The following is a 16,890-nucleotide window of genomic DNA, read 5'->3' as shown; positions in this document are numbered from 1 at the left end:
AGTTGCAACTGTGCACCACCACCATGAGACAAAGGAAAGCATCTCAAAAATACTTCCCACTTGGAGGAACTGCCACTGGTTGGATGCAGAACAGTACGGCACTGTCTCTGACACGCTGCCTGGCAGCTTAGCCCCACTTCTATACTTGCTTGAGCATTATTCCTACCACGTGCTCCCTTTCTTTCAGCGTCATCAAAGCATTCACATAGCAATTGGTACCACACCGATGTTCCAGTAGCAAAAAATCAGGGTCATTAACAATCTGAGAATCTCAAGGGAACGCAGAGCAGTAGGATCCATAAGGTTTTTTATGCATCACATCCATGCCCAGCTCTGGTGAACTAACAGAAATGAAACGAGCTGATAGCAACACTTCAGTTCTAGTGTTTGTAATACTGCAATTTTGCAATGACTTGATCATAAATCCGTTCTACCAAAGGCTCAATCTCCTTCCCTGCCCACAATTCAAAATCCCTTCAGTTTCTTAATTCCCTTTGACTTTCTGAATAAAGATGATTTCTGGCCCTCCATCTATTGAAAACAATAGCTTCCTTCTGACTTCAAAAAGGATGTGTCCCTTAGGGCCCTACTGGACTGCACTGCTGCCTTCAGAGTTTGGACTACAAAAGAAAAGTAGGTTGACATGTCTATTTACAGAGCCCTTGACAGACATCATTTCACAGTGACATTTCTAATTCAGTATCATTGTTTTGAAAGACTAAAATTATTATTTCAGGCAGGTTGCTTTCATGCATTATGCTACAGTGTTGCTCGACTGCTTTCCAAACTGGAACAACTGAAGAAAAAATGTGAAGCGCTCCACTGATTTTAAATCACTCTAGTCAGGACAGAGTGATTTAAAATTATTGGAGTGCCTCACATTTTTATGAGCTCTCAGTTTGCAAGCAATGGAGGTCTGAGGAATCCCAGGCTACAGCATTGCAAAAAACAACTATACATTGTCATCAGATTGAAAAGGTTTGCATTTGAATTTGGAAACGGTAGAAATTTCGAGAATTTTACGCCACCATAATTAAAATCAGTGGCTGTACACTAACAGTAAAAAGGTCCAAGCTAAAGCAGTAACTGTGTGGGTATGTGGATATCAGACTATATTGCATAACATCCTTTACATCCTTTGAGCTGCAGTCAGTCCCTTTATTCACATAGTAACTCCTCCTAACCCCTTGGTCAGCTTGTACATTGCTACGTGCTACCAGCCAGAGGAGATGTGGTTGTGTCTCTCCATGCAGCATGGTATGGGGAGAAATTACTCCACCTACAACAGAGGGAACCACCACTCCGGATAACATCCATTTTTTAATGTTTAGTTCTTTCAGAGCTCGTACAGGACACTTGCTCTCTCTTCTGCTACCCTTTAATGCAGAAGTCCAACCCCTAACAGGAAGATAACAGAAAAAGAAAAAAAAAAAGATTTATCCCACATTGATATATCAATTCAGTCCTTTTGTTTTTCACTTATTTTGAGTGGCAACTCTAATTTATAACACAGATTCAGAAAAATATTTGTTGCAAAATAATCCACAAAAACTAAATCCTTAGCAGCTGTAAATAGGCACTATTTCACTGAATGGATTTACACTTTTTAGTATTAGTTGGGGATCTGATCCATTATTTGTACACTCCAAATTCCTCACTAAGTTTTGTTTCTTTCTTTACCATAAAAGTACTGACAGGAAAACGATAATAACAGCTCTTCTGTTAGTATCTTTCTTATTAATTCGAGCAGGTTCTTTTTTTTAACTTTTAACTTCGATGTTGTTAAATACAGCCACACTCTCAAGACTCTCAGTACTGGTGAAACTGTTTTCCTGGAACATCTTGATTTATTTTCAGAACTGCATGATTGTGTGACATCTGCTTCACATCTCATACGTGATCAACTGAGTAGGTACAACCATGGCATATGGCTGATGAGTCACCTCACAACAATGAACACTGGTCTGCTTTCTGAGAAACAGCATCTTCACATTAATTTTTCTAAGAGTCTTGCAAAGATGTGACCAGTCTGCCTGGTTTGATAGCAGGTAATGTAAGTTAAGGACATGCACAGGGATGCAACAATAACATGTATTCTATGACTGGGACTAATATTTAAAAATTCAATTTATGGGCTACTATCTGATAAGCCCACAAAAGGGAATTAGGTTCACTGCTGCACTTTCTAAATTTCAGGCATCTAAATACCAAAATCTGCATACCTGAATCAGATGGGTATATAGGCTTTCTGTGCAAAGAAGTAAATATCCAAAAAATACCCATTCACAGAAGCATTCACTTGGGTGAGGAATCAGGACACAACAGAGAAAAGCATATACACTGAACCCTGCTCACTCTGTGATTCCACTGCCCTGTTCCAGGCTGGAGGGAATACCATGAAGATTCACGTATCACAGACCTGGGTAGAAGGACATTCCTGGATTTTGCAACATATTATGACAGAAAACATATGCACCTGCTATACTGGAGACCTTTGTTCTGTTCCCTCCTGTTCTGACTGCCAGATTGAAACAGGCACAGCACACTTAGCACATGTAGCCTAAATTTTAAATTTCTGCAAGAAAACTACTGCAAGAAGCCACAAGTCTACTTATAATGACATTACCTCGCAAAGTTAACTTTGTTCATTACTAAAATTAAAGAACCTCAGTAACAGTTTGTTGTTCCCTCTCACTGTTACAGACTCTTTGGTCCAGCAGAACAAGATGACCAGAAGGAACTCCAAAAAACCATTTCATAACAACTTAATGTACAGCTTTATATACTAAGCCATCACACACAGAGATCAATTTAAAGCTAAATATTATTAAATACACTGCATTATCTTAAATCAATAAACATATCTTGGTTGCATATGCAAGATTTACACACTAAAAATGTACTTAGTGTTATAACAACCATATCCATATCAAAATTACTTGGGAGCAAAAAAACCCCATGCCAGTCTCACAAGCATCAGAACAAAATGTGACCATGCAGGTTAAACACGCTCCAGACACAAAGGCTAGAACATCAAAATGCTTTAGTGGTCTGTTACCTATTTAAAAAAACCCTCATCTTTCTGTGGCAGACGTGTCATTCCCACTTCCACTGCCCTTATGTCAACTAACAAAAGTTCCTAATGAGCCAAGTCTCTTGGAGACTCAACTGCTAAGACCATTAATGTTACCAAAGACCTCTGCATGACTAACAGCTGTGTCCAAAGGAAACTGAACTCATACCTTCCATTTCCACATAAACTGCACCGAAGTTAAAGAGTATCCCATGAAGAAAAGAAGGGAGGAGACGATGGGGAGAGAGGAAAGAAGGAAGACGTTGTCATCGCTGATTCTGATTCATGCCATATGGAACATATATTAATCAGGTCTGACAGAGGAAGCCAGCAAGTGTGAGCGTGACTACAGTCCAGCAGCTACAAAGGCTTATTAAGTAGATTAAAGGCTGAATATAGCTCTCTTTCAAAAGTGAACACTATGTCTACAAGTACTTGGAGTAGCGTTCACCATCTCTAGCTCAAAGTAGACTCCATTAAATAATAGTGGAAGGGCTTCAGCAGGAAAAGATATAAAATTCCTCTGTCCAGAATAACCTAGAACCCAGAAGCCAGAGCCACAGAAATGGATGAGAGCATTCACACTCTTGGTGATAGAAAGGGGAAGACAGCACGTCTGTTCTACATCCTGGGTGAGTATTCCCACTACCAGGCAACATCACATAGGGAAACTACCTCTCTTCTACCATGTCATGGACACCTGTCTATATCTTTCTAAAACACCCTCTGGGGTGACTCCTACTGCAGCACATTACGCATTAGAAAGGCATTGGTGAGCAACATTAAGACAAAAGCTCTAGTTGTGTTTAAATGATCAATATGGTTAATTTCTCTGAACTGCTACAGTCTGATGATTGCCTGCAAAACATATACAAGTTCTTAAAATGGTACTGGTGTCACTTATATTTCTTGACAACTGGTAACCAAAAACCCCAGCATGCCCCAAACCAGCAAAAGCTGAGCCTCCCTTTCCTAAATGTTATGTAATGATGGTAGTCAATTCACACAGAAAGGATCTTTTGGGGCTGATACTTCTCTCATAGTAATTTTATGTCATTGAAGTTCCACTAACAACTGTTGATTTTACACCATAGTGCCAAAGAGGTATATTAGATCCTTCAAGCTATCCAGAGCTTACTTGGCTCATTTGGCACTTCTGTGTTGCTGACACATGCAGAACTTTAACAGATGGTCTTACAATACTGGCAGTTGTTTTGTACTGTGCTGGCAGTGAGGGGAAATACTCTACACAAATTGTCTGCAATTCTGGAAAATAAATGAAGTACAAATCCATATTAACCTCAAAAGCCAAACTATAAAAAGTCAGATTAGTCATTTAACGATGTATGTGCTCTGGGTTAAATGCTCAGCTGCTACAAAATTGTAGTATTTCCCTGCAGCCAGGAGAAGTATGTTTTTTCTCAATTTCTACCAGGAATATCCATAAAGCTTGTATCATTAGAAAGGTATTGAAATATACTAAAAATAAGCCTTGAGACCCTTCCTCATGTGATCAGCCCTGACTATCAGCAAAAGTACCTCCAAAAACTGGGCGTTTTGACACAAACATGAAGCAACAGGGTGCAACTTAGGTTAACCGAATCTCTCTCTTTTCCTGTGCCAAACAGGATTCAAGAAAAAACACATCAGCTACTGTGAAAATGTTGAAATCAACAGTGATGACCAAGTAAACAGCAATTTTACATTTTTCCTCACCCATTTAAAAAGAGATTATGTACCACAAGCTGAATTTTACAGTTACTAATTTCACTAGTTGCAGTGGAACTTGCACTGTACATAAAAGACCAAAATTGCTTCTCTTTGTTTCTGTGTGGCTTTTCTATTTTATTGTGCCAAACTGTCAGATATAGCAACTGGGTTAACTAGTAAACCATGTATGCAGAATAGGGCTTTTTGAAAGTAAGCAGCACAACTATTTTCTTCATCAGTATATAATCTCCATGAAATGTATATTCAAACATGTATATGACAGTCTAATAGTGCAGATTTAGAACAGGATTTTTGGAAATCACAAATACTTTAGTACAGTGCTCATGTCTTGTATTTCCTTTAAATGAAACATAGATCAAAAGATACTTCAAACTGAGATTTCAGAGGCTTGCTCTTTCAGCTCCCATCAATTTCAATGTATTTAGTTAGATAATATGCCAGTCACCTTGCATCTTATTTTCCCAAGGTTAGTTAAGCTGAAATACAGTTCACGTAAGTAGCTTCAAAGTCCTAGGAGGAAAACAGAACCTTAATAGCATTATCATAAAATAGTTCTACAATGTAACAGGTACAGTCCAGTCTTCTTCTGACTGCATCAAAGCTGTATCCATTTTCCAAAAATTTTATTTTAACCACTAAGGTTGGTTAAAAACATGGTTGCTGGAACTGTCTGATATTATACATATGTGACTTTGACAACAGTGAATAGATCTTTATCTGCTTTAGTTCTAATTTTATACTGAAAGATCAAACACCTCCTAAGTTTTAAGTTGTTTAAAAAACTATTAAAACAATTAAATTTCCAGTAGTTTTCACGTTTTCTTTTCCTCCCTGGAGACTTTTGCCAGACAAAGATGATACAACATACTTCCAGAAAGTACTTATACAAGTGAAAGATGATACATCTCTGAAAGCATAAATGATTTCTCCTCATGGAAATAGAAAAATCAAAAGAAATGTTAAACAGACACAGTCAAAATGTAACAACATCAATCCCTCTGCTTCTCTTCCCAGGTATAAACGTTTTTGTCAAACACTTCAACCTATAATCCTCAACATGGCACTTTGCTGTGAAATTCCCAGAAAAGCAGAGGAGTTGGTATATGCATTTTATTAACAATAATGCAAGCACATCCTATCCTAGGTAGAGGTCCTCCCTTAAAGATGCAGAATATGAGATAACATGACAATAAAACTTCATGATTGTCCTCCCAGTTACCGAGAGCCTTCCCAGCTTCTAAAACAACTGGTCATGACTACCCCCACCCTTCAGCCCATCCTCTGCAGAGCACACCACAAGTACACAATGAACATTTCTTGCTCTTAGACTGTACAGAAACTCTGCTGGCAAGAAGGACATAAAACAAAAGCAGTCTCTTGGGGAAATGAAAGGCAAAGGAAAAGGGATAAGGAGCACAGGATTTATTTTATTCATTCTAACAATATCCAGCACTTCACCTTTAAGGGAAGGTTCAAGTAGTCTCCACCTAAACAATAACAGAATCATCTGCCTGCAGCTGGAAGCAAAGGTCATTCTTAACCATTTCACAGAATCACGGAATCACAGAACAGCATTATTGGAAGAGACCTTAAAAATCCTGCTGCCATGCACAGGGACACCTTTCACTAGACCAGGTAGCTCAGAGCTCCATCCAACCTGTCCTTGAACATTTCCAGGGGTGGGGCAGCCATGACTTCTCTGGGCAACCTGTTCCAGTGTCTCACCACCCTCACAGTAAAGAATTCTTTCCTAATATCTAATCTAAACATACTCTTTCAGTTTTAAACCACTCCCCCTTTTCCTGTCACTACATGCTCCTGCAAATAGTCTCTCTCCATTTTCTTGCAGGCTCCCTTCAGGTACTGGAAGGCTGCAATTAGGTCACCTCTAAGCCTTCTCTTTTCCAGGCTGAACAATCTCAATTCTCTAAGCCTTTCCTCGTAAGATAAGTGCTCCATCCCTCTAAACAACTTAGTGACCCTGCTCTGGACTTGCTCCAACTGGTTCATGTCCTTCCTGTGCTTGAATGCTACATTTGGTGTAACAGTAGAGATTCAGTCAATTTAGAACTCTGGAAGAGGAATAAAACCACATGTGCAGCATTTCCAGAAAGAAATTATATCTGTTACTTTGTGCTGCAGTTCATGTCCCAAGCTGGGCACTACTCAATTTTGATGTAACAAAATACTATGGAATCAAAATGCAGTCTGTCTCTCTTATTTATCTCCAAAATATTATCTTCTAAAATCTTTCTCCTTAAATACCTTTATAGTTTCAGTAGGCACTCCAGGCTCTGGAACTTTATCCAAGTAAGTAGTCAAGTCTTGATCCACATGTTCAAACACTAACGTTAACTTGGTCTCTCTGTCTGTTCGTGACACGGTGCACACATCAAACAATCTGAGAGGAGGAAAAGAAGAGAAGAGGTAAGTATACAGCAACCAGTACAGACATACCTTTCATCTCAAGCATGTCTATTTAAATTTCTTCCAGTATATAGAATGGAAAAGAGCCTTCCAAAGGTAGACCAATCTTTGAGCTCTTGATTCATCAGATAACAGTTGATATACCAAAATTACCATCTCAGTCTTCCACTTGTGAATTCTGAAATAGGATTAATTATTAAGAACTCATCAGCTGTTGAATGTAGAATAATTACACAAAAAGAATGTATTTTTTGACACAGCAACTAGAGTTAATACAGAAAATTCCTTGATATTTATCCACATTCTAGGCTCCAGTACCTACAGTCATTAAAAAAAAAAAAGCAGGAAATATTTTTGAGAAAAAATACAGAGTGTTTGCATGCACCTTCAGTTTCTTTCCACGTAATTCCCACGTATACCATTATACAGCTTTATAATTAAATCTCCTTCAGCATGAACAGAATTTTTTTGCTGATCCCTCTTGCAAATTCCTCAATGCAAGGAATACATTCAGAGTCAGTATACAGTTTGGAAAAAAGCTTTGTGCACAAGATGTCATTACTTCTTTCACCACTTTTGGTCATTCTTATACTGAAGCTTCTTTATCATTTCACCTTGTTGCACAATATCAAAATAATTTACAAAGCTCTTCATAACACCACATTCCTATCTGATTACTCTGTTTTCCATTGTTTTCTCTTTTTAAGTAGGATTTCTCTCATCTTCTCCATCTACCATGCCAGCTTTAACCACTGTTTTATCTTTTTCAAAAACATCTGCCCATCATTCTATGCTTCACACCTATATTCATACCAGTGACTTTCACTATCCTTCCTCAAGTCCCACTTCTACAAAATCCTAAGAGGAAACCATCTAAACAGCCGGAAGGACATTTCTTCCCTGCTCACACACTTTAAACTCATGTGCTTATTCATTTAATTTTATATTCTAAGATCAGATTGCATTTCTCTCTGAGGCGAGGCAGTAAAATGAATCACTACTTCTACTAGGTGATAGCAGATTTAAAAAATGAATGGAGTTACTGAGAAAAAGGTCTAGCCAATTAAACTGAAGAGTCTCTCATTGATAACAGACCAAACTAGAGTTGATACTACGGCTTATTTTTTCCAACATCATACCAGTGATGCTGTCACATTACTTTTATCTTTCACCCTGTTCCTTAGAATTACTTTATTAGAATTAAGAAGTGCAGGATTTCTGGTAATGTTATCAAGTAATATTTTTGTTGTTTGTTGAAGGACTAAAGGCTTTATATGCAGGATCTGAGCACAACTGATCACACACAAAGCCTTGGGGGTCCCTGCTTTTCCCAGAGGACATCTGACAAAACAGACAATCTGGCAACGTATACTTGAGATCTTGTACTGAGATTTTGCTTCTTACCTTAAATCTCAATATATTTCACAAGACAAGGAAACACTAAAATAGGCATAACCACCTGGGAAGAATGTAATTCGGGCTCAAGAGAGCAGTATTTTTAACTTGACATTACCATGGTAGGGCTGTGCTCCCACTTTGACAGCATTTCCTAAATAATCTTTGGTCAGAAACTGAAAAATTGCTTATTATCCACCATCTTTTGAAAATGTATGCATGCACATTCATTTTAGGTTAAGGAAGCTTTTCAGCAAGTAATAAATTGGGAACCAGAGTTCCAGAACATGGAGAGACTGTCACCCTACCTCTACTAGAAGACTAATCTGTACTTAATCTGTAATCATAATACGAACAAACAAACATTAATTATTATGGTAACATAGTGACTGTAAGAGAAAATATGTTGGCATATTTCTCATCATGATGGATACCGTTCTTTGAGACTCCCTCAATGAGGTGTACACGTCCTGTACACAGTACATAAGCTTTGTGAAAAGTCACATACTTTCCTGAAAAGTGAAATTTGCTGGTATTTGTCTGGAGGTTAATAATCTGCAATATATTTATATAAATCAACATGGAATGTAGCCGGACTGCCTATAACCCCAACACATGCAAATAGAGAGGAGCCAGACAGGTCTGAACATCTGAACATAAACACTGGAAAATATTTCCAACTGTATGATTCCTTTGTGTTGACCTACATTTACCTAAAAATGTTCTAGAACACCCCTTTTGCCAGGTATTTAACACACTGGCAAAAATATTTTTTCAACTATAGCAGAGTTATAATTCAAGGAAAAAAGGAAAAAAGATTTCACTGTATTAAACACAGAAGCAACATATAACTTCCAACTCATCATGGAGGAAAATGTTGATTCTCTGTTAATTCTTCTGTATGTGGGTTATTTTGATTCTGGCATTTTCTGGCACAGCAAAATAAGGAACTCAGAGAAGCACAATTCTGGTTACCTTTTACTGAGTAGTAATATTATCACTGAGTAACACCATTATCTTTCCTTTATATATACTCTTTATGTGAAACTCTAAATGCTTTACTGTTAATCATAAAAGCTCCAGATTCTGCACTGAGCTGGGTAGAAGCACTTTGTGTTTACTCACACAAAATAGACCTGCTACCTTAAAAAGATAATAATTTAAATATAGGTTATATGAATCCATGACATTACAGAATGACAACATCTGGCATCGCCCCTGCTAATCATTCCTGAAATAGACTGAGACAGACACAGCCTCTTTATTTAGTAGTTTCCATAGGGATAAAACTACTTTTTATAAATTATACTCTTTTACATTCACTTTGAGAATATCACCCATAAAGCTGTCTTCTTTAATTAGGAACATCTCTGCTGCCTACATTGCACATCTCTGAAGCCATTTCCTCATGATTTTCTGTATGTGACAGGTTGACATTGCATGTGATTGCCTCTCTGGAATAGGCAACAGCAAAAGGCCTTTTATTTAAAGAGTTACTATGTGGACACTGTCCTAAGTGAAGTAAACGTACCTCAATTAATACAGGATTTCCATACTGAATACTTTGTAAACACAAGCCCTGCCCTTCCATTGTACTTCCAAAAGAAATGTTTGAATTATTTGGTTAAATAAGATCCGCTATGGGAAATCCTGCAAGTATCTAATAAGATGTTTGGCTGGGAGTCATACACCGCCCAACGTGTCGATCTGAACTGGAACACTGTTCAAGAGACACTAACAGAGAACCTGTGTTTTAATGCAGACATTTTTTCAAGTTAATTGTTCTGAAGTAGATGCTCATCAGCTACAAATCTGTGTCTCTGTTTTATGTGTTCAGTGCCTAGTGGATCTTTCTATAATCTAAAAGAATACCTGCCTTCCTACAAAAATACTTTTGGCATTTTTTGCATGCAGAAAACCAGATGATGCACCTTGAAGTCTCCATAGCTTCTTACAGCATCAAATCTGACAAATGCAACCTCAGTTCACCTTCATTTTCCAATACGAATACCTAATGCTTTTATAAGAAAGACAGTTATGACTTTGAAAACTATTGCATCTACTGACTGGTAGATGGTAACTGATCCCAGAAAGTCCCTAAATGTTACTACATTTGCTTTTGAGATGCTCTGAGAATTGCTATGAAGCTTCCCGTTCTCAAGTGGCACACACATTTTTTTCCTGAGCAAACTGAGGTAACAGTGACGGAGATCAGGTCAGTCATACCAAAAGACAGACCTGACTGTAAGACCGGAAAAAACTGTAGGACATAATTTCTCTTGGCCATCGTCAAACAATGAGTAGACTGTTTGATATGAGTAGGTACTTATGGAAAATTAACTGGATCATAGCCAAAAGGAAGACCAAAATTAAATATTTGCTGCTGACACTTACTGTTATTTTTGCTGCAGTAGGACTAATCCAACATGAACACGTATGTATCCTTGTACGGTCACTCACAGGAGTGAAAAAAAACAGTCCTTGGCCCCTAAAGATTTCTAGTAACATAGATTTACTTTAATTTTCTTTAGAACAGTGTCTTCCTAGAAAGAGTTACTTCCTAGCTTATGCGTAACGGAGGAAGAGAATTGGGAGCCTTTGATTTATGTGTACAAGAAATGCTTTAGAAGACTGTGGTTAGGTAAACAGTGGCAAAATAATATGCTCCAGTTTTAAGATTTTACAAATCTGAGCAAAAATACAGATGAAAAGAGTTTGGTGGCCTCAGCCTAACCCTGAAAGGTATTTATCTACATGACAGAAAACCAGCACAGAACTTGTGTACTGACAGTGTTTATGTTAACACCACAAGATTGGGATACCAAGATTATCACAGGCCATGACTGAGGTTTATTGACAAATATGGGGAGGAGGACCAGAACAACTTTTGTGTTTACTGCCTTTGGCTCAGGTTAATCTTGGAAGTTCGTAAGTTTTAAGGGTACAGAAAATTTCTGCCTCTCATACCTAGAAGTATTGAAGAACGACAGTCGGTCGTCCTCTCAGTCCAAATTTCAGCAGCAGCCTCAGACTCTTGTGTTCTCAGGAAGTCACTCAGCAGCAAGCCCTTTGTTCATCCCAACTTTATAAATTACGTACTCTTTGAAAGAAACCAGTTTTACCCTTACTTCTAATATGAGCTATCTTTTCCTTTCTTACTTTTGATGCAAAAAAAGACTGCTGACAGAAATCAGTCTCTACTTGGAATCACAAATACCCAATGGATTGTAACAAAGTGGTCATCTTTCAGATGAAGAAGACAACAGCTGGGCAACTGGAGTGGAACATGTGCATAAGGAGAACCAAGTCCCACAGAGCAAAACAGGAAATAGAGCTTCTCACTCTGAAACACATGACAGAGGTCTTTCCCTTTGTTCAGGACATACTGCTTTGTCTCATTTTAATCAGCAATCACCTACTTCTGCCTCTGAAAGCTGGTATTTCAGATGTAGAGTTTTCTTGCTCAAAGGAGCTTTAGTAGAACACTTTCAGATGGAAAAAAAGCACACATGCAGATGAACAGGCCACTAAATTCTAAGTATCTCATATTCAAATTGCATTTTTCCTAGTATAACATTTGTAAAGCCACACAGTAATGCAAGACCTAAGTTCCATTTTCAGAAGCAAATGGGGTCTTTAAGAGCTTCCCAACATGCTTGTCACTCCAGCTGCAGCCTCCCCAATGAGTATCAGTGCTTAAGATATGCCTCCACAGCAGGCTGCAACATAAGACAGACTTTGACTGTTGCCAATAGAACCACCTCGGCACAGGAAACATACAGCGTGAGGGCACAGCACTGCCTCCAGCACCAGTCAGCTCCATCCAGCAACAGTCAGGTGCCCAGAGCCGAACTCGATTAAATAAAATAGGCTTGGGTATGTCTACAGTGTTCATGGCAACTTTAAGTCTTAAATCCTTATTCTCTACTTTCTATTGGGCTCTTGGAGTTAGTGAACATTTCTCCTGCTTTGCCACCCTTCCAGGAAAGACTAGCAGGTTCACCTTTTGCCTCCAGGAGAAATCTGAAATCTCTTTCAGGCAAACAGTAGTAAAGGGAGAACTTAACATCAGATAAAATCAATCAATTTATCTTGGACAGGGAGATGTTATGTAGATAGATGTTTTCAACTCTCAAGTCACTCAGTCATTATCTCCTGTGCGCAGAGCAGAATTAGCTACCACAGAGAAGCAACTGTATAATGAAAGCAAGGCAGCAGAAAGTCCTGTTCTGGAGACCTACTCCAGCAGAGCCCAGCCAATACTGCTGCTTATAGCCCACTCACCAGTGAGGTTTAAGGAAGGAAGGGGGACATTAGGATGACAAGGCAATCGTTCATCTGCAAGCTGAGCTCTGTGCTGTAATTTTTTCCAGTCTCTCTCCCTTTCTGACTTGGAAAAATTATTTAAAATGCTGAGCTGTATAAAAGAGGTTTTTGTTCTTTAAGTGTGCGTGAGGAAGACAGACAGACAAAGTGACAGAGAGAAACAGATGCTCTTGAAAGCGAAGTAAATAGCACTGGCTAAAGTCCTATAGAGTGGGCTGACTGGGCAAGCGTTCAACGCTCAGTCCCGACTGCAGCCCTGACCTGCGACACCCCTGCTCTCCTGCGCTGGGCCCCACTCAAGCAATGACGAGCTCTGGTGCCAGACTGAACGGTTTTGTGATGCAGACAAATGTCTGCTCCAATGAAACCACCAAAACTAGTTTTCATTTTCAACAGAAACCAAGATTTGTGCCCAAAAGATGAAAAGGCCAAGTAAGTTTGCTCAGTGTGCCACTCAAGCCACTAAAAGATTAAGTTGTTAAAAGAGTTTTACTTCAAGGAAAAATAGGCCTGACAAGATATTCTCTGCACCTTTCTTTGTTTAAAGCAGCATGCTGTCTACTTTAGCTCTCACACTGCCATTTCTCTTTCACCTTCTTTGCAAAGGGAGATTATCTTTAATAGACAAGGACCAGAAAAGGATCTAGTAAGACTCCGTAATTCAAACTATATCCTGCCTTGCAGAACTTCACTTCAGGACTTATCCTATAGTTCACCAGTGTTTAAAATGCTTAACTCCTCACCAGTCCATGAATAATTGCACTGCAGTTGATTTTATCCAAACTGGCCACATACTGAGCCCTTGACATTACCGAGGGAAAATACCAGCTGGGTGGTGCCTAAACACACGCCTGTGTGCTGCTGTACCAAGGAGTCTGTCCGAGGACAGGCGAGGGACAGGCCAAGTTACCCCTGAATCAGAAAAATAACATGGCCTGTTATGAAGACAGTCGTTGACAGATTGTTTAGGATCAGCAATAGCTGTCTGACCTATTCATAGTGCTCTCATGTGATCCTTCAACAAGCAAATCTACACTGCCTTTCAAAGTCATGTACGCTGCCGCTATACAGTGCTGTGAACTTCCAGTAAGCTTCTGTAAGCTTCCAGTTCAGAGAACAAATTAGAGATGCTCCCATTCATTGGGACTGTGTTTGCATCTGTTGTTAAGTTTTTTAGATTTTCTTCGTAATACCTTCCTCAGGGAACACCTGCATTCCTTTTTAGATTCCCTAATTTCCTCAACATGTAACTAAAACTTATGCCTGAATATTGATTTTGTTTAATTCAAATGAAAGGAGCCCAGAAGTTATTCTGGACTCACAGCTGTACACGATGCAAGATGAGGTGCAACAAAATCCAGTCTTTACTGTAGCTCACAGACAAACTGCTTGTTACAGACTCCCCATTTCAGTTTACATTTGGAATTCATGCTTGTGCCAGACCTACGGGACCTAAATCTAAGCTGATCATCTCTCTTCTAGTTTTAAATAAAAACAACTCATCTTCAGAAGATTTTACAATAGTATAAGTTATCATTCATTCTTCAGTGGCTTAATAATGTAATCTATCTACACATGAGATTTAATTGTGATGCCAACACATCAAAAGTAACAAAGGAAATAATAACCCTTCACTCCACATAAAAAGTATTCACTGCAAAAAATCCAACGTGCTGTTTGATACTCTGTACAATCTCATATAGTTTTTTAAACCTTTGCAGTATCACAGCAGTTCCTGAGGTGTTTAATTCAGCTTTTTTAAGGTTATAAGTAATTCCAATGCAGATTAGAGTACAAACTCTTGCTTTTTATAGATTCATGGGGGAACCGAAGAATAAAGAAGCAGCTACTGCAGAAGGTGACAGAAGAGGTCCTCTGTTTTGATGCTTATCATCAATCCAGGGGCTGCTGTTTCTGAAAGACCTCCAGGTTACTCTACAGCCACAATTATTCTGGACGATGGTGGCTGCACTGAAAACTCATGTGCTGTTTGGGTGCTAATTAACCACCCAGCATAGGCTAAGACCTCGGGAATACAAGTAACCTGAACAGAAGCAGCCTGACAGAGTCCTTCCGAAACAGTTGTCAGACAATGAAAAAGCAAAGTAAGGGGCCTTGCTAAAGGTTGCAAATACACCTGAGTGCTGACGATGTTGCTACCACTTCCCAGGACAGACCAGTACTGGCAGCACTTGAAAGGAGTCCAAAGCTGTGATGCTGATGGTGTAGAGGAAGGGAGAGAGAGCAATAAATGCAAAATATTTTGCTGTGGTTCTGTTACTGGCACTAAGTATTGTAATGATTTGTGAGACACTGACACATTAAAGCCTAGTAAGAAAATACATTTCTATGTTTCATAGGTAGATTTGGGACCAAACAGTTTGTCTTTCTCAAAGAAGGATCAAGAGATGACTTTTAGAAGGGGAAAACTTCCACAGTTTAACAATACCATGAATTCCATTGCTAAAGCAAAAGAGCACAAATCAGAAGAAAAAAAAGCCTAAAGAAAAACAAAAGGCTAAATTGGCTAAAGTTGACAATACTAAACATGCACAAAGTGAATAAGCAGTGTATATGTTAGTAAAAAGAGATGTTAATAAGAAAATAAAATTCATTATTTTTAATTCTTTGACTTGTGTTGTTCTAATGTATTCAGGGAATGCTATTACTAAGGGAATCTATAGACCTTTTAATGTAACATGCTGTATATCCATGTATTAAACAGAAAGCAATTAGCAGACAAAGGAGCAAACCACAGTAAAACATTGCATGGTTCACTATCATGCCCATTTGTTTACATTGGGGTTTATTATTATGTACCATTTCTTACATAAAAAGTTCTTGTCTCTCTAAATGACACTATAAAAAGGAAATCCTTGGTAAGAGAATGAAACCAACACCACTGGGAAATAGGGTGCAAACTCCTACCAGTCTGTTTATTGCTATGACAGCATGGTCAGTTGACTTGACAACACAAGCTTTGAGTAGTACTGCATGAAATTTTTTTAGACCTGTCAGTAGAAGAAAGAAGTTCTGAAGTCAGAGTACTAGTGTGCAGAGTAAACCCATCATAGATCTTGACCTTGCATGAGCCACCAGCCCTGAATTACCTGAGAACTTATGCTGCACTTAACTTGGAGCATGTAAAGCACCTGAGTGATTTTTAAGTGTTTACATCACCTAAAGCTTCATCCGCCTTATCTGTCTGGTATCTTTCCTCTTTCTTATACTCAGCCAGTCATCACCTGGATAGAGGAATGCAAACCCCTGTCTGTCATTTCAACCCCTATCTGGTTTTTAGCCATGCAGTGAGAACTCTACAACATGGGGCCCAACATGCATGATCCCCTTTTGCACTTAACATCCTTATCTGTACCACAATCTCTCCTTCCTAACTTTTTAGTTACCCTTAGTACTCAATTCCTGAATATGGGCTTCCATCTCTGAAAACTATGGTCATGATGTATTCTAAGGCATTCATCACAGCATTTGTCTGTCCTTAAATTCTGAAATGAACAAAACTGTGAACTGTTGCCTTCCCAGTCTTAACCTGGGGGACTAGAAAACAGCAATAGATATAAATAGTTCCTGTTATCTTAAAAATGGGAACAGCAATTTAACATCAGATATTTAAACTGCATGAAAACACCTTCTAAAGAATGTCTAGATCTGTTGAAAAAATCGGTTTATGGATTCACTAGAACTGAAAGTTCACACAAAATGAATTCACTCAAAATTTCCTGAAAATGGATCAGATATATCTGCCCACTTTCAACTCAAATGGTTAGGTGGTGAATGCAGTTGCCATATTCAGAAATAAGTAAAGTGAAAATCCAAGCAGTGTCTTACACTTTGTGCGTTGATTTCCACAAATTTGTCCTGCATGAGATTATAAGACGTAAAAATAGAAATGCAGTTCACAGTGCTTTTTGTATACA

The 16,890-nt window shown here is 38.6% G+C and overlaps 1 protein-coding gene across 5 annotated transcripts in view; it reads right to left on the bottom strand.

The window, feature by feature from the left end:
* Positions 1-16,890, bottom strand: part of CDK6 (cyclin dependent kinase 6) — a 138,716-nt gene that overhangs the window by 99,826 nt on the left and 22,000 nt on the right. For all 5 annotated transcript variants that reach the window (XM_032112174.1, XM_032112167.1, XM_032112139.1 and 2 more), the window contains exon 3: positions 7,070-7,205. In XM_032112174.1, the coding sequence (XP_031968065.1) occupies positions 7,070-7,205 (136 nt within the window). The remainder of the gene's footprint in view (positions 1-7,069; positions 7,206-16,890) is intronic.

The sequence above is a fragment of the Corvus moneduloides genome, chromosome 1 (genome assembly GCF_009650955.1).
Source record: "Corvus moneduloides isolate bCorMon1 chromosome 1, bCorMon1.pri, whole genome shotgun sequence".
Taxonomy (NCBI): Eukaryota; Metazoa; Chordata; class Aves; order Passeriformes; family Corvidae; genus Corvus; species Corvus moneduloides.
This window is presented reverse-complemented; position numbering and strand designations above follow the sequence as displayed.